Source organism: Oryx dammah, unplaced genomic scaffold (assembly GCF_014754425.2).
Source record: "Oryx dammah isolate SB20612 unplaced genomic scaffold, SCBI_Odam_1.1 HiC_scaffold_19, whole genome shotgun sequence".
NCBI lineage: Eukaryota > Metazoa > Chordata > Mammalia > Artiodactyla > Bovidae > Oryx > Oryx dammah.
The window spans coordinates 48,369,973-48,391,821 of record NW_024070203.1 but is presented as its reverse complement, the minus strand read 5'-3'; the positions used below and the strand labels follow the sequence as shown (position 1 = coordinate 48,391,821).

The following is a 21,849-nucleotide window of genomic DNA, read 5'->3' as shown; positions in this document are numbered from 1 at the left end:
GGAATGGCAGCCCACTCCAGTATTCTTGCCTGGAGAATCCTATGGACAGAGGAGCCTGGCAGGCTACAATCCATGGGGTCACAAAGAGCTGGACATGGGTGAGTGACTAACACTTGATACCTACAGATGAAAATAGCGTGTGTAATTTTGGTTTCCACCTCTCTCTGGACTGGGAATGGGCCTGGGGAAAGTTGAGTGGGAAATCTGAGAGGGAAAGCCTCTATAGAAAGATGGGTCCAAAAGCTGCAGGGCAGGGGTCTACTGGAACAGTAAGTCCATGAGTGGCTCAGACAGGATACACAGGGGTTTTCCCACCATGTTCTGAAATTCTCGAGTGAGGGAAATCAGGCTCAAATAAAAGGAAATACCACCTCACTCCACAGATATTAATGCTGAAAGAGCTTGTCACTTTCAAGATGTGGTAATGCTGGGAGATATAAATGGATTAAGAAGGACTTGATGGACTGTGGTTGCTGGGAGAAATTGGACTCTACGTAACCTTAAGGAGCAGAGAAGAAGTGCTCCTTCCATGGTGCACTCTTTGGGGCCACCATTGCCAGGAGATCCCAGGCAACTCTGGCCCAGGTTAGGAATTTCTTCGTGTTTGGCTCTGGGAGTTTTGACTTTGTTCTACAGGCTTTCCTTCACACCCTGGAGCCTCTGTCAGTCTTTTGCCTTCTTATTGGGTTGGGCAAAATTTCATTACAGAAAAACTCAAACAAACTTTTAACCCAACCCAATACTTATGATGTGAGCAGGCCAGAGTCTGTTTCAATGTAGAATTTAATTTAGGAAGGAGGAGGACCTGGTCTAATGCCATTTCATTCATCCATCCAACAATTTATGGAGCACCTGCCATCTGCCAAGTGCTAGGGGTGAAATACAAAATGAACAATAAACAAAATAAATAAATATGTATTCTGAATTGTGAGCTTCCCTGGTGGCTCAGAAGGTAGAGTCTGCCTGTAATGCGGGAGACCCAGGTTCAGTCCCTGGGTCAGGAAGGTCCCCAGAAGAGAAGAGAGAAGAGAAGAGAATGGCAACCTACTCCAGTATTCTTGCCTGGAAAAGTCCCATGGACTGAGGAGCCTGGCAAGCTACAGTCTATGAGGTTGCAAAGAGTTGGACATAACTGAGCGACTTCATTTGGTTGGTATTCTGAATTATGGAGATGCTAGAAGGCAGGAATCACTGAGGTCTGAGAGGAAATAATTTTGTGGGGTGCGTGTATGTGTGTGTGTGATAAGCCGGTCAGGAAAGGTCTCCCTGGAAAGGAAATAGTTCAGCTGGGACCTCAAAGATGAGCCAAACCCAGCCATGCCCAGTGTGGGAGGAACATTCCAGCAGAGAGAACACACAGCCAAAGGTCCTGAAAAAGCATGAGTGGGAGTGGCCAGGGGCAAAGGGGCCACTGTGAGCAGAGCTTGGAAAGAGGTGGTGGGGAGTGGTGGGGGCTGGCTCCCAGTGGAGGTGACAGGCAGGCACAGGCAAGTCACCCAGGACTTGGTGGGCCACTCAGGGAATTTGAATTCTATTCCAAATTCAATGGCAAAACCTTGGAAGGAGTTTTAAAAGCCATTGAGAGAGAGAATAGTGGTACATCTTTTAAAGTAATTTTACTTGGATCCCACTTGTGTTCAGTCACTAAGTGTTGTCCGACTCTTTGAGACCCCATGGACTGTAGCCCGCCTGGCTCTTTTGTCCACGGGATTTTCCAGGCAAGAACACTGGAGTCGGTTCCCATTTCCTTCTCCAGGGAATCTTTCTGCTCCAGGGATCAAACCCGCATCTCTTGAGTCTCCTGCATTGGCAGGCAGATTCTTTACCACTGAGCCACCCAGGAAGCCCAATTTTACTTCGATATGACTGGCTATTCCCCCTAGAACATGGGGAAATATCCCCTACTCTTGTGTGAAGATTCATTACTGAACTGTTTACCTTACTTTTTTTGCTCTTGGCTGTTCTCCCTGTGACTATGGTGGGGACGTCTGATAACCAGAAGGCTCCAGAGGAAGGGACATGAGCTGGCCTGCAGGGGAAAGGCTTGACAGTTCCTTGCATTCCGGATCTGTCCACTTGCCACTCCCCAGTGACCCCGGAGCCAGAGGCGTTCACTGCCCCCAAAGTAGAAGCTTAGACATCCACTTCCTACCTCTGTTCTCTTCCATGTCTGATTCTGTCTCTGTTTCCCAGCCCCTTATACTTCCGGGATCACCTCCCAAATAAATTGCTCTCAGTCAGATCTCTGTTTCAGGGTCCACTTCTGGGGAGACTCAACCTGAATGTTATGTGGAGTTGAAACAAAGGAAAATAAAAAAGGCTTGCAGTGCTTCTAGACACCCATTAAATCTAGGCTTCTTTCCTCTAAAAAGGGTAGGATGGTTCCATTAAATTCAAACAAGACCCGGGGAAGCTGCAGTGAGCTTGGAGTCAGGAGCTCTTTCTGCTAGTTAGGTGAGTCTGCCAGCCCCCAGTGACAGCCAGTGAAATGTGAAGGATGAGAAAGTCATAGGAAGAAAGACTGTTTTGTTATGCTGTATACAGATGTAAGTTAGGTGAGCTTTAGTGGGAAGGGAACAAGAACACTAATGGAAGAGTTCAAAAGGAAATCTGTGTCAAGCAGCTGAGATATATGACTTGTGGTAATAAATCTGTCAGAAGTTTCTGTTCTCCCAACCTCCGTGACCAAAGATTGCTTGTGATCTGTGACAAATTGCAATCCAAAGAATCAAAAGTTCACAAGTTAATCAAGATGAGAATCTTTTGTGCAGAACAGGAATAAATACTTCAGACTCATCTTCCGATTCAAAATATTTTGTGGAACACCTGTCTACTGGTGAAACTCTACATGAACATTTTTCACTTGTCTGACAATGAAGACCCCAAGATGTTCTTGTTCGGGGCCCAGAACTTTCTGATTCTCTTTATGAGGATGTTAAAATCATAGATTGGGCTTCTCAGGTAGCGCTAGTGGTAAAGAACCCTGCCTGCCAATGCAAGAGACTTAAGAAACGTGGGTCCAATGCCTGGGTTGGGAACATGCCCTGGAAGAGGGCATGGCAACCCACTCCAGTATTCCTGCCTGGAGAATCCCATGGACAGAGGATCCTGGCGGAAAGGTCACAAAGAGTTGGACATGACGGAAGCCACTTAGCACACACATACAAAGTCATAGATTAGGAAGACAGGGCATAGCATTTTGCCAAGGACAAATACTAACCAATAGGAACAACAATTGATTCAATGACTCTGTGATTTGAGGACTTTACCTATGATTCAAACCAAATAAAGATTTATGAGACAAGACATAAATGTTGAAGAAATACTGGGAGACTAAATTCATCCTCCCATGTCAACTGTTACCCTATGGATAACATATTGTTGTCATTCAGTCGCACAATAGTGTCCTACTCTGTGACCCCATGGACCGCAGCACACCAGGCTTCCCTGTCTTTCGCCATCTCCCAGACCTTTGCTCAAACTCATGTCCATTGAGTCGGTGATGGATAGGATATAACCAAGGCCATATAACTAAGTTTTGGGTTAAAGCCATGGCAAAATTGTATTTTCTAGTGCCTCCAATTGTTTAATTTTTGAAACAAGTGTATATTTTTAAAGTGTATTACTAAGTGTAGTTCAAGCATAGGACTAACTAAACTCAGGGATGAAGAGATTTGGGGAAGAAAAAGAGTTATTAAGGGAATTAAGGACAGGAGGTGTCCTTCTCAACCAGCTCCCAACCTGAAATCTCCTTAAATGCCTTCTGGTTCTATGGGCCAGTTGAATCACAGGGCTGTGAAAATAAACAGGGAAGATTAACAAGAGAGAATGAGCAGGAAGTGACCTGTTATTGATTTTCCAAAGGATGTATGCATGGCAGATATTGGAAATGAACTCTGGTGTGGCTCATTCTTGCTTCCTTAGGTTGTTGACATGTGATACCTATAAGGTTTTTGTCTGTTTTGTTTTTAGGTTCACAGGATTTTGTTTTATTTATTTCTTTGCCACATTGCAAGGCATATATGATCTTAGTTCCTTGACCACAGATCAAATCCGGAGCCCCTGCAGTGGAAGCAGAGTCTTAACCACTGGACCACCAGGGAAGTCCTACCTATAAGTTTTTAGATGATTAATAAAAGCAGTTTTAGAGCAGTTTGACACTCTTTAGTTACTGACCGAACTTTATGTCGTATGTTACCCTTTTCATGTCATGGGTAGTGCTACCAAAAGATATAGCTTCCAGACACCACGAACCCTAAACTAGAGTGTTCTGAGAGGCAAAATGTGTTTTCAAGTACAAATTGTCAGAAGTCCCATCAGATTTCAAAGAAGTTTGGGTGTTTTCTTGGTGAAGACTTTGAAAACTTGAACGTATGAGGGTGATTGGGAAAAGTGGGTCACATTTTGTGGGAAAGGAATTTTGGCATCCAGTTCAGGGTACATCTTCTGTTTCTTTGTTTTTCTCTTTTCTTATATCCAATTTCAAGTCTTCAAGTAATTCAATTTGAAAACTCAGTACAGTCCTTTTAAAAGACTCATTAGGATTTTAAATGAAAAAGTTAAATATGCCACCACATTGATTTTTACAGCCATGGGCAGAGAACTGAGAACCAAATTCAACCCCTGACTCTGCCCCCATGCCTGACCATGGGTATTCTTACCCTCTGTGGACCCTGGCTGCTGGTCTGTGAATGTCATCTCACATAGTGTATGAGTCCCTGAGCCACGGAAGGTGAGAATAGAGCACCAGGAGAAACCTACTAGATAGGGGTCATGGGTGTGCCTCCCTATGCCATGTCTTAAGGAGGCACATTTTCTGATAAGAATTGACCTGGGTAAGTGATGGGATGGTGGGAGAAGTGATTGGTGGGAGAAACACCTGTTGTTTTTTCTTCTGGCTTCACCGGGTCTTTGTTGCTGCACATTGGCCTTCTCTAGTCTCAGGGAGCAGGGGCTATCTCTGGTGCGGGGTCTTCTCGTTCTGATGGCTTCTGTTGTTACTGAGCAGGGTTCTAGGACCACTAGGCTTCAGCAGTTGCCAGCTGGGGCTTAGCTGCTCTGCAGTATGTGGAATTTCCCCAGACCAGGGATGAAACCTGTGGCCCCTCCATTGACAGACAGATTCTTAACCACCAGCCCACCAGGGAAGTCCTACCTTTTCTTTTTTAGAATTTATTTCCTTTATGTTTTCTACAATGAGTGTGTATTACTGCTGTTGTTTAGTCGCTACGTTGTGTCCAACTTTTTGCGACCCTGTGGACTGCAGTGCACCAGACTTCCCTGTCCTCCAACAATGAGTGTGTATTACTGTTGCCCTAAAAATATTCTGGAGAGAGGAGGATAAAGTTACAATCAAAGGAAAACAAGGGCAAAGAGCTGATCTAACACTGGACTGTAAGAGGAAGTACCCGTAAGGCATCAGTCTCTTACTCGGGTGGGTCCTGGCTCAGACCCACCTTCATGATCTGGGAACATCTGCCCGCCTCTAAGGGATACCCTTTTATCAGTTCACCATCAGGGCGGGTGGCGTCAATGTCAACGTTGTGCGTTCCTCCTGATCCACCGCCGGTCCCGGCAAGATATGTGCACAGCCTGAACTTGACTGTGTGTCTTGGCGGGAACGGCCTGGCAGCCGCTGGCTGTGCTCAGGTGTGCGTCCCCGTCGTGCTGTTTTTCAGCTCGCCCGTGCATCGTTGGGGAGTGGAGCCCCTGGAGCGGTTGTGCTGGCCAGTGTCGGCCCATGGCGCGCGTGCGGAGGCGCGCTGTGCAGCAGGAGCCTCAGAACGGCGGCGCGCCCTGCCCGGCCCTGGAGGAGAGAGCCGGCTGCCTGGAGTACGCGACGCCGCAGGGCCAGGACTGCGGGCATGCCTTCGGTACTGCGCTTTCCTTAATTGCTGTCCCTGGGTGGTGAGCATCCAATCCAGGCACTGCAGGGAGCGGGGTGGGCCAGGCTGCGCAGAGGAGATAGGAAGCTCGGGAAATGTTAGATAATGTCTTTATCCATCAGCTGCATTAAAGCCCTCCCCAACACCCGACCCAGCCCTTCCCATTTATAGCTTGTAGGGGGGCCCCTCCGCGCTGCAGGCGCCAGCTGTAAGGGACTTGCACTGTGGCGTTTAGCAAACTCTGTCAAGCTGACCACAAAGGACTTAAGGTATGATGAGGCTATTTCACACAGGATGAGATACGTCCAGTAAGGATAACTGGATTTCAGCTTTCACTGCCATCCCTGTTTAATCAGGGACACTCGCATACCTGTGAAAATAATAGAAAAATTAGAAATTCCTGTTGTTTAGTTGCTCAGTCGCATCTGACTCTTTGTGACCACATGGACTGTAGCCCTTCAGGCTCCCCTGTCCATGGGATTCTCCAGGCAAGAATACTGGAGTGGCTTGCCATGCCCTCCTCCAGGGGATCTTTCCGAGCCAGGGATGGAACTTGTGTCTCTTGCATTGCCCTCGGATTCTTTACCACTGAGCCACCTGGGAAGCTCAACAAATTCCTAAAGCATGATAAAATGATTCTCTTAAAAAACCTGTTTCTCCTCCCAGACCAACTGGATTGGGGCTGATGTGATGAGATTTTTGATTTGGGAAGATTGTTTTGGTTGTGGGCTGGCCCAGAAGACCCAGAGTCAGCTCCTTCATGAGTCGGGAGCCATGGCAAACTCACAAAGAAATAAACAAAAAGGCCAAAACTGGTATGTTGATAGGGGTTGAATCTGATAGAGCAAAACACTGACTTCTCAGAGTAGCAGAGATCATGTTTTTTTTCATAGAAACCTGGAAAATTCCATGTCAACGTGATCCTCCCCGAGTTGTTTTGCTCCTTTGTTCTTTCCACACACATGTGTTTATTGAGCATCTCCTGGATGCCAGGCACTGGGTGCCAATTACAGGGGGGAGAAAATTTGCTGGGGAACCTGCTGTCAGGTAGATCACAGTCTAGCGGGAGGGGAAGACGATAAGCAGATCATCCTAGGAAACTAGTCCCAGAGAATTACCACTGCAATGGTAAGTCAGTGGTAAATCCAATGGGGTATGGAACAAGGGCTTGTCTATTGGCTCAGTGGGTAGAGAATCTGCCTGTAATGCAGGAGACACAGGACATGCGGGTTCGATCCCTGGATCGGTAAGCTACCCTGGAGGAGGAAAATGGCAACCCACTCCAGTATTCTTGCTTGGAGAATCTCATGGACAGAGGAGCCTGGGAAGCTACAGTCACAAAGGTTCGGATACGACTGAGTGACTAAGCACTGCAAGCATAGGATATCATGTAGGAACAAGGGAGAGGTATAGTGAGTTGTGAGTGTGTTGTAAATACCGTCTGAGCCAACAAGGAGGTCCCATGGGTGTTGTAAATAGATTCCTTGGTGGAGGAGGGGATCCACAGAGGCTAGGAGGGGAGGGACTTCCCTGAGGATATGATGAGGCTGAAAAATGCAGAATCATCCAGGTAGAGGGAACAGCGTGGTGAGCCAGACACTCAGGTGTTAGGGGGGTTGAGGATCTGGGGACCGGTCTAGGAAAAACTCATGACCGCAAGAGGCAGTAACACACAATGACCTTACAGGTCGTGTGAGAGAGGATGATCAAAGGTTGCACTATGGCGACCACCATCCAGAGGGGGAACAGAAGAGTCTGCCAGGAGCTCGTGTATCCAGTTGATGTCAAGTAAGCAGCATGGTTTGGAGTCCCTGGGTGAAAGGGCTTCATAGGGCAGGTGTCATGGTGGCTTGGGTCTTGCAGCCATAAAGATTTACCTAATCAATGGCCAGCAGACGTTGGGTATATGTCACAGGATATGCAAAATAAGTAGTATCGAAATGGCTATTTCACAGGATATGCAAAATAAGTAGGATCTAAATGGCTAAAAATCTGCTTGTTTGGCTATTTTAAAAACAATCAAATGTATACAAATTTTAGTTTAGTGCCAGTAGGGTTTTGTCTCATTTTGTTCATTTTTGGCTGTGCTCAGGCTTTCTCTAGTTGCAGAGAGTGGGGGCTACTCTCTAGTTGTGGAGCGCGGGCCCTAGGGTGCAGGCTCAGTAGTTGTGGCACATAGGCTCAGTTGCTCTGTGGCATGTGGAATCTTCCCGGACCGGGGATCACACCCATGTTCCCTGCACTGGCAGCTGGATCCGTTAGAAAAAACAACGGCACCGCTTAGTTACAGGGATGGGCTGCCAGAATGTATTCCTGTAGCACAGGCTGACCCTTCAGTGTGGCACCGGGGTGTTCAGCCCCCCTCCCAGGCCTGGGTCTCTTCATAGCAGGATGGTAATAATGCGTATCCTTCCATCCTTTTGTATTGTCTTCAGTTTCCTTCATCAATGTCTTACAGTTCTAGGAGTACAAGTCTTTCTCTTCCTTGGTTCAATTTATTCTTAGGCATTATATTCTTTTTCAGGCAATTGTAAATGAGATTGTTATGTTAATTCCTCTTTCTCATAGTTTGTTACTAGCCACAATGTATTTTTGTGTATTGAATTTTTGGGTTGTACTGGGTCTCCACTGGGAGAAGGCAGGCAACCCTCTCCAGTACTCTTGCCTGGAAAATCCCATGGATGGAGAAGCCTGGTAGGCTGCAGTCCATGGGGTCGCTGAGAGTCAGACACAACTGAGCGACTTCACTTAAACTTTTCACTTTCATGCATTGGAGAAGGAAATGGCACCCCACTCCAGTGTTCTTGCCTGGAGAACCCCAGGGACGGCGGAGCCTGGTGGGCTGCAGTCCATGGGGTCGCACAGAGTCGGACACGACTGAAGCGACTTAGCAGCAGCAGCAGCAGGGTCTCCACTGCTGTGGGCTTTTTTCCTAGTTACCTCAAGCAGGGGCTGCTCTAGTTGTGATTTGTGGGCTTCTCGTTGTGGCAGCTTCTCTTGTTGCCAAGCATGTGCTCGTGGGCTCATGGGCTTCAGTAGCTGCATCATGTGGGCTCAGTAGCTGTGGCTCCCAGGCTCTAGAGCACAGGCTCAACAGCTGTGGCACACAGGCTTAGCTGCCCCACGCCATGTGGGATGTTCTCAGATCAGGGGAACCTGTGTCTTCTGAGTTGGCAGGCAGATTCTCTACCACTGAGCTACCAGGGAAGTCCCTCTGTATTGATTTTATATCTTAAAACTTTACTGAATTCATTAGTTTGAACAGTTTTCTTTTTTTTTTGGTGGAGTCTTCGAGGTTCTCTATGTATTAATAGTATCATGTCATTTGCAAATAGTATCAGTTTTATTACTTCCTTTTTGACTTGAATTTATTTAAAAATTTTTTTTCTTGACTCATTGCTGGGACTATGACTTCCAATACTTTGTTGAATAAAAGTGGCAAGAGTGGGCATCCTTGTCTTACTCTTCTCTTAGAAGAAAAGCTTTCAGCTTTTCACCATTGAGTGTGTTAGCTGTGGGCTTGTCATATATGGCCTTTATATGTTGAGGTACATTCCTACTGTTTCCAGTTTGTTGATATCAACATCATAAATGGATTTTGAATTTTGTCAAATGTTTTTGCACATCTATTGAGATGATCATATGCTTTTTATCCTTCATTTTGTGAATGTCTCACACTGGTTGATTTGCAGAATCAATGAAACCATCCTTGCATCCCTGGAATAAATCCCGCTTGATCACAGTGTATGGTCCTTTTACTGTATAATTAAATTCAGTTTGTTACTGTTTTGCTGATGATTTTTGCATCTATGCTCATCAAGGATACTGGCCTGTAATTTTCTTTTTTTTGTCGTATACTTGTCAGGTTTTGGTATCAGGGTAATGAAGGCTTCATAAAATTTGTTTGTAAAATTTTCCTCCTCTTTGATTTTTAGGAAACGTTTGAGAAGGATATTAAATATTTTTTTTTATGTTTTGTAGAATTTTCCAGTAAAGCCATCTAGGCTTGGCCTGTGCTTTTGTTTTTTGGGAGATTTTGTTTTTTCATTACTGTTTCAATTTCCCTATTAGTAGTCAGTCTATTCAGATTCTCTGTTTCTTCATAATTCAGTCTTGTATGAATTTATTTGTCTAATTTGTTGATATATAGTTATCTGTTATAGTGTCTTATGATCCTTTATATTTCTGTGGTATTAGTTGTAACTTCTCCTTTTTCATTTCTAATTTAACCTATTGGAATTGCCTCTTTCTTTCTTGGTAAGTCTAGCTAAAATTTGTCTATTTGGTCTGTCTTTTCAGAAAGCCAGCCCTTCATCTCATGGGTTTATCCTACTAATTTTTTAGTCTCTGTTTATTTTCACTCTGATCTTTATTATTTCAGGAAGCAGTGAAATAATATTTTAATCCTCTTGGAACAAGGACTTGATAAACTGTGGAACAGCCTACCAAAATGCAGAAAACACTAAAATTAAGAGATTCACTCACAGGAAAACACCTTTTAGAGAAAAACACGCTTGGTGGTGTATTACTGTTGTTCAGTCGCTGAGTTGTGTCTGACTCTGTTTGATCCCATGAACTGCAACATGCTAGGCTTCCCTGTCCTTCACAGTCTCCCGGAGCTTGCTTAAACTCAAGTCCATCGGGTTGGTGATGCCATCTAACCATCTCATCCTCTGTCACCTCCTTCTCCTGCCCTCAGTCTTTCCTAGCGTCAGGATCTCTTTCAATGAGTTTGTTCTTTGCATCAAGCGGTCCAAATACTGAAGCTTCAGTACTGGTCCTTCCATTGAACATTCAGGGTTGATTTCCTTTAGGATTGTATTAGCTTTTGTCAATACCTCAGAAAGCTGGAGGCAGTACATTAGCACAAACTTAGTGACTTAACACAAATGTATCATCACACAGTTCTGTAGTCAGAAGTCAGACACAGGTCTTACTGAACTTAAACCAAGGTTCTCAACAGGGCTGAATTCCTTTCTGATGGCTCTGAGGGAGAATCGTTTTCTTTGCATTTTCCATCATATCAGAGGCTTCCTTTTCTCATGGTCCCCTTCCTCCACCTTCCCAGCCAGACCATAGCATCTTTCTGAGCCTCTCTTCAGTCATAACATCTTCCTCTAACTCTCCGAAGGACCATTGTGCTTACATTCAACCCATCTGGATAATCCAGAATAATCTCCCTATTTTAAGTTCAGTCGAGTAAAATCTTTAATTTCTCTTTGCCATGTAACATAACATATTCACAGCTTCTGGGGATTTGGACATGGACATCTTGAGGGAGGCGTTATTTTGCCTGTGATGGACAAGGAGGCCTGGCATGCTGCGGTTCATGGGGTCGCAAAGAGTTGGACATGACTGAGCGACTGAACTGAACTGAACTGATGGATATAGGACACTGTCATCTCTCTGGGTTTACACATGAGGACACTGGAGCTCAGTGAGGTGACAGCATGACAGGTGATCTCATTGCCCTAAATTTTATGAGTTCCCCCCCTTAATAGTGTTTTGCTTCTAAGCATTATCATTCAGTTCAGTTCAGTCGCTCAGTCGTGTCTGACTCTGTTATGATTAGTATTATGTTGAAAATTAATATTGATAAGGTAAATCAATGAATTTACATTATAAATATGAATGTTCAGTTGATATTAATATAATATTGTAATATGAATGTTAATAATATAGAAATGTTAATACTATACAAATGTTAATAATATTGATATATTATTATTATATTGGGTTGGCCAAAAAGTTCATTCAGGTTTTCCCATGCTATCTAACAGAAAAACCTAAACAAACTTTTTGGCCAATCCAATATTTTAAAATCACAATTACAGAGTCTGATAACTAAGTAGAAATATAAAGGCCATGCAAGGCCAGTGAATAAAATATGATCATGAAGACACTCTAATTAATGATCAAATAGCCATTGGTGGCTCAGCAGCGAAGAATCTGCCTGCGAAAGCAGGAGACACGAGTTCAATCCCTGAGTTGGGAGGATTCCCTGAAGAAGGAAATGGCAACCCGCTCTAGTATTCTTGCTTGGGAAATCCCATGGGCAGAAGAGTCTGGTGGGCTGCAATCCATGGGGTTGCAAAAGCAATGAGCACGACTTAGTGACTAAACTCACACACAGCCTTTGCCCTCTTCCAGTTTCATTTAGTGTGCATCGTGAGTATATATTTTTTTATCATAAAAGCAAACCCAGAAGCATATATTATGTGTTTGTTGCCCATGCTGACTATTGTTTATGTGGGTTTTCCTTCTGCAAGATCACTGTGCATTATTGTGAACTGTATGATTCTAGGCTGGCATTATTTGTCAAATTTTCATTCCATTCTCTTCGACACCATATCTACAGACTAGTGGTTCTAAGCCTGCTTTTGTGACACCCCGTTGTGTCAGAGGGCTTTATGAAATTCTCAAAGCAAATTTAATTTACTTTCACCTTCAAAGTAAGTATGTGCGGTGCCACTCTTTTAGAAGTGGAAGTTGCTGTAAAAGCAAACAATGGTAGGTTGATGGGATGCCAGAAAAGTTGGCAAATAGTCTGTTAACAAAGAATCTATTACATGGAATATTGTTGCCAGGAAGGGGAGAGGCGGGGGAATGGGCATTTATTGAAAGCTTGTGTCCTGGAGCACCAGCTATGTGCTGCCACACACAAGCAGAAGGGAGACTGGAGGCAGAAATCATTTCTAAATTACCCACTGCTCTTAGTGAAAAATTAAATTTGTGGGGAATGTTAAAAAATGGAGCTAGCTCAGAGTCCTCTAGGTGACCTGGCTCTTGGCTTGTTTACTTTAGACTCATGCCAAAGGGAAGGACACCCCCTTAGTAGAATGTGCCATCCAACCAAGCTTGCCAGGACACAGAGGAGGCAAGGTCCAGGGTTACCTTCTTAACTCTATGATTGGTCATAACCACAGAGACTCAACACTGAGTTTGAATTGTTACAGCTGTTCAGTTGCTAAGTCAGGTCCCAGTCTTTGCAACCCCATGGACTGCTACACACCAGACTCCTCTGTCCTCCACTATCTCCTGGAGAATGCTGAAATTTGTGTCCAGTGAGTCAGTGATGCTATCTAACTGTCTTATCCTCTGCTGCCTCCTTCTCCTCCTGCCCTTAATCTTTCCCAGCATCAGGGTCTTTTCCAATGAGTCAGTTCTTCACATCAGGTGGCCAAAGTATTAGAGCTTCAGCTTCAGCGTCAGTCCTTCCAATGAATATTCAGGACTGATTCCTTTAGGATGGACTGGTTGGATCTCTCTGCAGTCCAAGGGACTCTCAAGAGCCTTTTCCAGCACCACAGTTCAAAAGCATCAATTCTTTGGCGCTCAGCCTTCTTTACGGTCCAACTCTCACATCCATACATGACTACTGGAAAAATCATAGCTTTGACTATATGGACCTTTGTCTACAAAGTGATGTCTCTGCTTTTAAATAGTAGGTCTTAAAAAACAGACTTGATTCTGTACTGGGGCGCCTGCTTGGTCATTTACTATTTATTTTCCCTTAACTTCCATGAGCCTGTTTTCTGATGAGAAAACCTCTGTCTAGACAGAGCTTTGGTGAAGATTGGTGATGTAGACTATGAAGTTCAGTTCAGTCGTTCAGTCATGTCCGACTCTGCGACCCCATGAATCACAGCACGCCAGGCCTCCCTGTTCATCACCATCTCCTGGAGTTCACTCAGACTCACGTCCATCGAGTCCGTTATGCCATCCAGCCATCTCATCTTCGGTCGTCCCCTTCTCCTCCTGCCCCAAATCCCTCCCAGCATCAGAGTTTTTTCCAATGAGTCAACTCTTCGCATGAGGTGGCCAAAGTGCTGGAGCTTCAGCTTTAGCATCATTCCTTCCAAAGAAATCCCAGGGCTGATCTCCTTCAGAATGGACTGGTTGGATCTCCTTGCAGTCCAAGGGACTCTCAAGACTCTTCTCCAGCACCACAGTTGAAAAGCATCAATTCTTCGGCGCTCAGCCTTCTTCAGAGTCCAACTCTCACATCCATACATGACCACAGGAAAAACCATAGCCTTGACTAGACGGACCTTAGTCGGCAAAGTAATGTCTCTGCTTTTGAATATGCTATCTAGGTTGCTCATAACTTTTCTTCCAAGGAGTAAGAGTTTTTTAATTTCATGGCTACAGTCACCATCTGCAGTGATTCTGGAGCCCAAAAAAATTAAGTCTGACACCGTTTCCACTGTTTTCCCATCTATTTCCCATGAAGTGATGGGACCGGATGCCATGATCTTCGTTTTCTGAATGTTGAGCTTTAGGCCAACTTTTTCACTCTCCTCTTTCACTTTCATCAAGAGGCTTTTTAGTTCCTCTTCACTTTCTGCTATAAGGGTGGTGTCATCTGCATATCTGAGGTTATTGATATTTCTCCCGGCAATCTTGATTCCAGCTTGTGTTTCTTCCAGTCCAGCGTTTCTCATGATGTACTCTGCATAGAAGTTAAATAAGCAGGGTGACAATATACAGCCTTGACGTATTCCTTTCCTATTTGGAACCAGTCTGTTGTTCCATGTCCAGTTCTAACTGTTGCTTCCTGACCTGCATACAGATTTCTCAAGAGGCAGGTCAGGTGGTCTGGTATTCCCATCTCTTTCAGAATTTTCCATAGTTTATTGTGATCCACACAGTCAAAGGCTTTGGCATAGTCAATAAAGCAGAAATAGATGTTTCTCTGGAACTCTCTTGCTTTTTCCATGATCCAACGGATGTTGGCAATTTGATCTCTGGTTCCTCTGCCTTTTCTAAAACCAGCTTGAACATCAGGGAGTTCATGGTTCATGTATTGCTGAAGCCTGGCTTGGAGAATTTTGAGCATTATTTTACTAGCATGTGAGATGAGTGCAATTGTGTGGTAGTTTGAGCATTCTTTGGCATTGCCTTTCTTTGGAATTGCAATGAAAACGGACCTTTTCCAGTCCTGTGGCCACTGCTGAGTTTTCCAAATTTGCTGGCATACTGAGTGCAGCACTTTCACAGCATCATCTTTCAGGATTTGAAACAGCTCAATTTGAATTCCATCACCCCCACTAGCTTTGTTCGTAGTGATGCTTTCTAAGGCCCACTTGACTTCACATTCCAAGATGTCTGGTTCTAGATTAGTGATCACATCATCATGACTATCTGGGTCGTGAAGATCTTTTCTGTACAGTTCTTCCATGTATTCTTGCCACCTCTTCTTAATATCTTCTGCTTCTGTTAGGTCCACATGATTTCTGTCCTTTATCGAGCCCATCTTTGCATGAAATGTTCCCTTGGTATCTCTAATTTTCTTGAAGAGATCTCTAGTCTTTCCCAATCTGTTGTTTTCCTCTATTTCTTTGCATTGATCGCTGAAGAAGGCTTTCTTATCTCTTCTTGCTATTCTTTGGAACTCTGCATTTAGATGCCTATATCTTTCCTTTTTTCCTTTGCTTTTCGCCTCTCTTCTCTTCACAGCTATTTGTAAGGCCTCCCCAGACAGCCATTTTGCTTTTTTGCATTTCTTTTCCATGGGGATGGTCTTGATCCCTGTCTCCTGCACAATGTCACAAACCTCCGTCCATAGTTCATCAGACACTCTATCTATCAGATCTAGGCCCTTAAATCTATTTCTCACTTCCACTGTATAATCATAAGGCATTTGATTTAGGTCATACCTGAATGGTCTAGCGGTTTTCCCTACTTTCTTCAATTTAAGTCTGAATTTGGCAATAAGGAGTTCATGATCTGAGCCACAGTCAGCTCCTGGTCTTGTTTTTGTTGACTGTATAGAGCTTCTCCATCTTTTGCTGCAAAGAATATAATCAATCTGATTTCGGTGTTGACCATCTGGTGATGTCCATGTGTAGAGTCTTCCCCTGTGTTGTTGGAAGAGGGTGTTTGCTATGACCAGTGCATTTTCTTGGCAAAACTCTATTAGTCTTTGCCCTGCTTCATTCCGCATTCCAAGGCCAAATTTACCTGTTACTCCAGGTGTTTCTTGACTTCCTTCTTTTGCATTCCAGTCCCCTATAATGAAAAGGACATCTTTTTTGGGTGTTAGTTCTAAAAGGTCTTGTAGGTCTTCATAGAACCGTTCAACTTCAGCTTCTTCAGCATTACTGGCTGGGGCATAGACTTTGATAACTGTGATATTGAATGATTTGCCTTGGAGATGAACAGAGATCATTCTGTCATTTTTGAGATTGCATCCAAGTACTGCCTTTCGGACTCTTTTGTTGACCATGATGGCTACTCCATTTCTTCTGAGGGATTCTTGCCCACAGTAGTAGATATAATGGTCATCTGAGTTAAATTCACCCATTCCAGTCCATTTTAGTTCGCTGATTCCTAGAATGTCGACGTTCACCCTTGCCATCTCCTGTTTGACCACTTCCAATTTGCCGTGATTCATGGACCTGACATTCCAGGTTCCTATGCAATATTGCTCTTTACAGCATTGGATCTTGCTTCTATCACCAGTCACATCCACAACTGGGTATTGTTTTTGCTTTGGCTCCATCCCTTCATTCTTTCTGTAGTTATTTCTCCTCTGATCTCCAGTAGCATTTTGGGCACCTAATGACCTGGGGAGTTCCTCTTTTGGTATCCTATCATATTGCCTTTTCATACTGTTCATACTGACTATGAAAGCACTTTGCAAATATACAAGGTGCCCTCCTGCCCCAGGCCCTACCCCACCCCTGAGCCACATCTTGCGCCCATCCCCCAGCCTGAGGGGGCTCAGAGTGTCAGGGCTAATCTGTCCCCCCTTTCCTCTCTCCGCTCTCACTTCACAAGGTGACGAAAATGGAAAATGAAACCAAATTTAAGCAATTTATCAGTAATATGCTGCCGTATAATAAACTAGTGAAACTTTGTCATCTGTGTTGTAATAGAGTCAGACTGCCACACTTTTGAGCCTTGAACATGTTTCTTATGCTCTCTGGACCACAGTTTCCTCATCTGTGAAATGGGGAAATAATTGGACCTATCTCAAAATGTGAAAATTAAATGACTAAAGAGACGGGAATACCAGACCACCTGACCTGCCTCTTGAGAAATCTGTATGCAGGTCAGGAAGCAACAGAACTGGACATGGAACAACAGACTGGTTCCAAATCAGGAAAGGAGTACATCAAGGCTCTATATTATTACCCTGCTTATTTAACTTATATGCAGAATACATCATGAGAAACACTGGGCTGGATGAAACAAACTGGAATCAAGATTGCCAGGACAAATATCAATAGCCTCAGATATGCAGATGACACCACCCTTATGGGAGAAAGCGAAGAAAAACTAAAGAGCTGCTTGATGAAAGTGAAAGAGGAGAGAGAAAAAGTTGTCTTAAAACTTAACACTCAGAAAACTAAGATCATGGCATCTGGTCCCATCACTTCATGGCAAATAGATGGGGAAATAATGGAAACAGTGAGAGACCTTATTTTGGGGGGCTCCAAAATCACTGCAGGTGGTGACTGCAGCATGAAAGTAAAAGATGCTTGCTCCTTGGAAGAAAAGTTATGACCAACCTAGACAGCATATTAAAAAGCAGCGACATTACTTTGCCAACAAAAATTCATCTAGTCAAAGCTATGGTTTTTCCAGTAGTCATTTATGGATGTGAGAGTTGGACTATAAAGAAAGCTGAGCAACGAAGAATTGATGGTTTTGAACTGTGATGTTGGAGAAGACTCTTCAGAGTCCCTTGGACTGCAAGGAGATCCAAGCAATCCATCCTAAAGGAAATCAGTCCTGAATATTCATTGGCAGGACTGATGCTGAAGCTGAAGCTCCAATACTTTGGCCACCTGATGCGAAGAACTGACTCATTGGAAAAGCCCCTGATGCTGGGAAAGATTGAAGGTGAGAGGAGAAGGGGACAATGGAGGATAAGATGGTTGGATGGCATCACCGACTCAATGGACATGAGTCTGAGTCAACTCCAGGAGTTGGTGATGGACAAGGAGGCCTGGTGTGGTGCAGTCCATGGGGTCGCAAAGAGTCGAACATGACTGAGCAACTGAACTGAACTGAACTGAATGCATAAAAAACATACTCAGAAGTGCATCACTAGTAGCTGTTTTATTATCTCAGAACTTTTTCTTCAGATTTCATATGAGAAACCGTAGTCCTACACTTACCCTCTACTTCGTAACGAAGTGTTTTTTCCTTTGAGCTATATATTAAGTGCATTGCCTTTGAACTTTTGTAATAACATGCCCAATACAAATTAGGAGCTCAGGTAAATGTTTTGAGCTAAAGAAACATATTCTGAAAATGTTATAGTTTGACTGGTAGGATGCTACAAGGATTTAGCAGTAAGTATATTCCTTACTTAGTGAATAGGTCCATATGTGTCAAAAGAACAGAAATGAAAACAGTACATGAGAAAATGAAAACCATTTTGATGTTTGTTTCTGATAATTAGGTCTAAGAGAAACAGAAGGATCCTGATGTACGTGCATTCACTTGCCCTTTTTGATTCCGTCCGTGAATTTTGGGAGTTCCAAAGCTACAGTCACATTTAGAAAGAATGACATGTTCTCTTCGGAAAACAAACATGCTATCACAGCAAGAAAGACACTCAGCTGGGTGTCTAGAGCTTACTTAAGATGTGGGTAATGTTCAGACAAGAGATTAGGTGCTCAGCCACATGGGACAAGAATGTGCCTACAACTCTTAGGACCAAGTGGCTATGCTTATTTTATGTTTCCATGTAATAGAAAAATGACATCTCATTCAGAAAATCTAAAGAATTCAGGCTGCCACCTCGTGGCTGGAAGGAACTTAGCAAGATGAACATACAGGCTTGAAGCATTTATTTTGCTGCTGGTTCCCCCATGCCCTTGTGCTCTTGTTGATGACTTGGGCATCTCACAAGCCAATCTCAGTTGGTATCTCCTCTTCCCAAAATGGTCCAATTTCTGAAATAAAAGGTCAGAAGGATAGTAGAACTTTCTCAGCTGCAAGACTCAGTATAGGAACAGAAGACCTCAGGGAAATAGGACCTGTGAACCTCATGGCAGTTTCATGACTTCATTTATTCATTCATTCATCGCCCCATTCATTCCTTGAACACGTACTTGTTGAGCATGTGAATATGGGAGGGCTACCATGATGATCAAGGCAAAACCCTGTCTTCCTTGAATTGACAGCAGGATGGAATCAAGAGATCGTCCCCAGGGGCTACACAGAGCAACAGATGCCCCTGCCCCAGACTTAGAGATGAAATAGAAGCAAGACAAAATAAGAGGGAGGAGGTGGAAGGAAAGGGTTTCTGGCTGTTTTTTTTTTTTTTCCTGTGACCCAGAGTATCAGAAGTGAGGGTGTGGGGAGTGGGGTGAGGGGGAGAGCCCCTTCAAGACCCTCATTCTCTGAAGTTGGAGCAGGGACAGCACCGTGCTGGCCAGCACCCGATGGCCACACCCTGGGCTGTGTGGTTGGTGGCGAAGCTTCCAGGCTGCGGTTATCAGAAAACCTGGGAGCAGTCACTCTTCCCTCCTTTGCTGTTCCTGTTTTTCCCTTTCTCATTTACTCTCTGGTTGCCTTTTTATTTTTTTCTTCTTCTACTCCACTTTCTCTCTTGTCTTCTTCCTCTCGCCTTTGTTCCTTTTCTCTCTCTTTATTCTTTCTGCTTTTCACTTTTCTTCTCCATTTCTCTTCTTTTCATTAAAAAAACAAATCTCCCTTTCTCTATTACCTTACTTTTTCCCTTGGTTCCCCCTACCCCACCCATCTTTTTATTATTTCCTCTGCTTCCTGCCTCCACCCCCCCGCTTTCCTTTGCACACGGTGAGATCACTGCAGACAAGCGTGCCCCTCCCTGCCCAACTGTGCTGCATGAGGCTTTATAGAATTTGGTCCTGGGGTCTCTGGCTTCACCTCCTTCACTCCTTGGTGGTGTCCCATAGATTTAGGGATGGAAGGATTTATTTATTTTTTTAACACCCAAAACATTTTGTATTGGGGTATAGCCTATAAACAATGTTGTTATAGTTTCAGGTGGACAATAAAGGGACTCAGCCATACATATACACGAATCCATTCTCCCCCAAACTCCCCCTCCCATCCAGGTTGGCACATAACATTGAGCAAAGTTCCCTGTGCTCTATGCTAGGTCCTTGTTCATTATCCATTTTCAATATAGCCGTGTGTCCATGATCTTCCCTAAGTCCTTAACTGTCTAGGACTGGAGGGCTTTGGATGGGTTTGAAACCAAGTTTGGGAACAGTTGCTCTGGAGACTTCAAGCTGCACGTGTTCAAGGTCATTCTCCTTTTCCAGTCCCTGCCTTTATAACTACCTCCGCATTCAACAAGGAGCGAACAAGACAGGCGGCCTCCCCACACTGGACCACGAACACAGAGGATGCTGGGTAATTTGGTATTATTTGTTTTTCACATGTTTTTTTCTGGTCGGATGGTCAAGTCATCTCACGCAGGTAACTTGTTGGGGTGGAATTTCTTCTGTTATTGTTCATGTACTTTGAACAAATAAAATGTGACTCTTGATCCCAGAGCTGGGAAATACTTGCCCTTTCCCTGTTTTTTTTTTTTTTTTTTTGTGGAAGGGGTGAGAAATATTTTGTCTCTGATCCCTAAGAAGAAACATGCTGTATTGAAATGAGATGGTATATTTTGTCATTCACACTAAGGATGCTCAGCTTGTAGTCTTTATGGAATCGTGGACTCCAGCACCACCTCTGTTTGTGAATTTGAACATGGTCCCCATCTGAGGTCTGAGCCTTTCTATCAAGATCTAATGGCCCAGAAGGAACCTCCATGCTCATTAGAAGCCCACTTTTCTGCTGTTAGAATAGGGACACCAGACGGCTGCATGTTCAAATCCCCACACCACCTCTTACTGCGCCTCAATTTTTCCTTCTTATAAAACGAGAATATTGATTCCTACCGTGTGGGGTTGCTGTGAGAATTTAATGAGCAAATATCCTTGAAAAAATGTCAGGGTTAAGCTGTCTAAAGCTGACTGAAGCTGCATCATAGATTTCCTACCTTAGTACCCTAAGGTAGCAAATAAACTTTACCTACGATTGTTAAAGATCTTCTTTGAAACAGTTTCTCTAAACACTTTCCATCTAACTTATTACAGTTCATAATTATATGGATTAAAAAACAAGAGTCCATTTTAGCATAGTTAGAACCTAAAATGCCATGTTGTTTTGTTTCCCTGAAGAACTGTGAAATTGTGTTGCTTTTAAGTACAAAACTCTGAAATATTCATCCATGTCTGAATGCACTCTGGGGCCTTCAGGGTCTAGTCACATAATATAATGTTAGAGTTTTCCACAGCTCAGTGTAAGGTGACTCTAGTCTGTTACAGAAAAGCGTGTCTCAGCTGTCCATGTCCTTTCATCTGTGATGTCTGGTATTACTCTGATGCTTGACTCTGAGTCAAAACTCATCTCATTGCCCCAGATTATGTAGGTGAGCTGGGAGAGCGGGTATAGGGATGGTCCTGGGAATGTTGGTGAGGCAGAAAAACACAGGTGCTGGCCTGGACATCCGGGACCAGCCTTCCTGAGGCTCACATGTTCGCAGACTCAAGCAAGTTCTTGTTCAATTTCTGTAATTCAGTAAAATTTCTGCAAAGTTATCAAGGGCAATTTTCCTACTGAAATGTGTTTTGAGACATAATTTCACAGTTAAACTAGATAGGATCCGAGATAAAATTTGTGCAGTATGCTGTTGACCAAATAATTCAACCATGGATTGGAAAACAGCAAAAAGGTTCAGGTGTCAGATGTCAAGAGTTCAGTGAGTGAGAAACTTAACCAGGCCTTCTGTGACCTGTGACAAGGCAACACCCTACCTTCCCCGGGCTGTCAGGCGTCCTCAGGGGGTTCCAGCCTTCCTACAACATCAGGGCACTTGTTGTTGTTGTTCTTGTTGACTAAAAATTTCGTTTGGATATTTTCATAAAGTGGTATGGGAACACGCGAACGAACTTTTTGGCCAATC

At 43.9% G+C, this 21,849-nt stretch overlaps 1 protein-coding gene across 1 annotated transcript in view; it reads left to right on the top strand.

Annotated features, from left to right (window-relative positions):
- SBSPON (somatomedin B and thrombospondin type 1 domain containing) overlaps positions 1-21,849 on the top strand; it is a 34,989-nt gene that overhangs the window by 6,663 nt on the left and 6,477 nt on the right. Inside the window, exons 2-3 of the mRNA XM_040262026.1 lie at positions 5,679-5,873; positions 20,156-20,246. Of these exons, the coding sequence (XP_040117960.1) occupies positions 5,679-5,873; positions 20,156-20,246 (286 nt within the window). The remainder of the gene's footprint in view (positions 1-5,678; positions 5,874-20,155; positions 20,247-21,849) is intronic.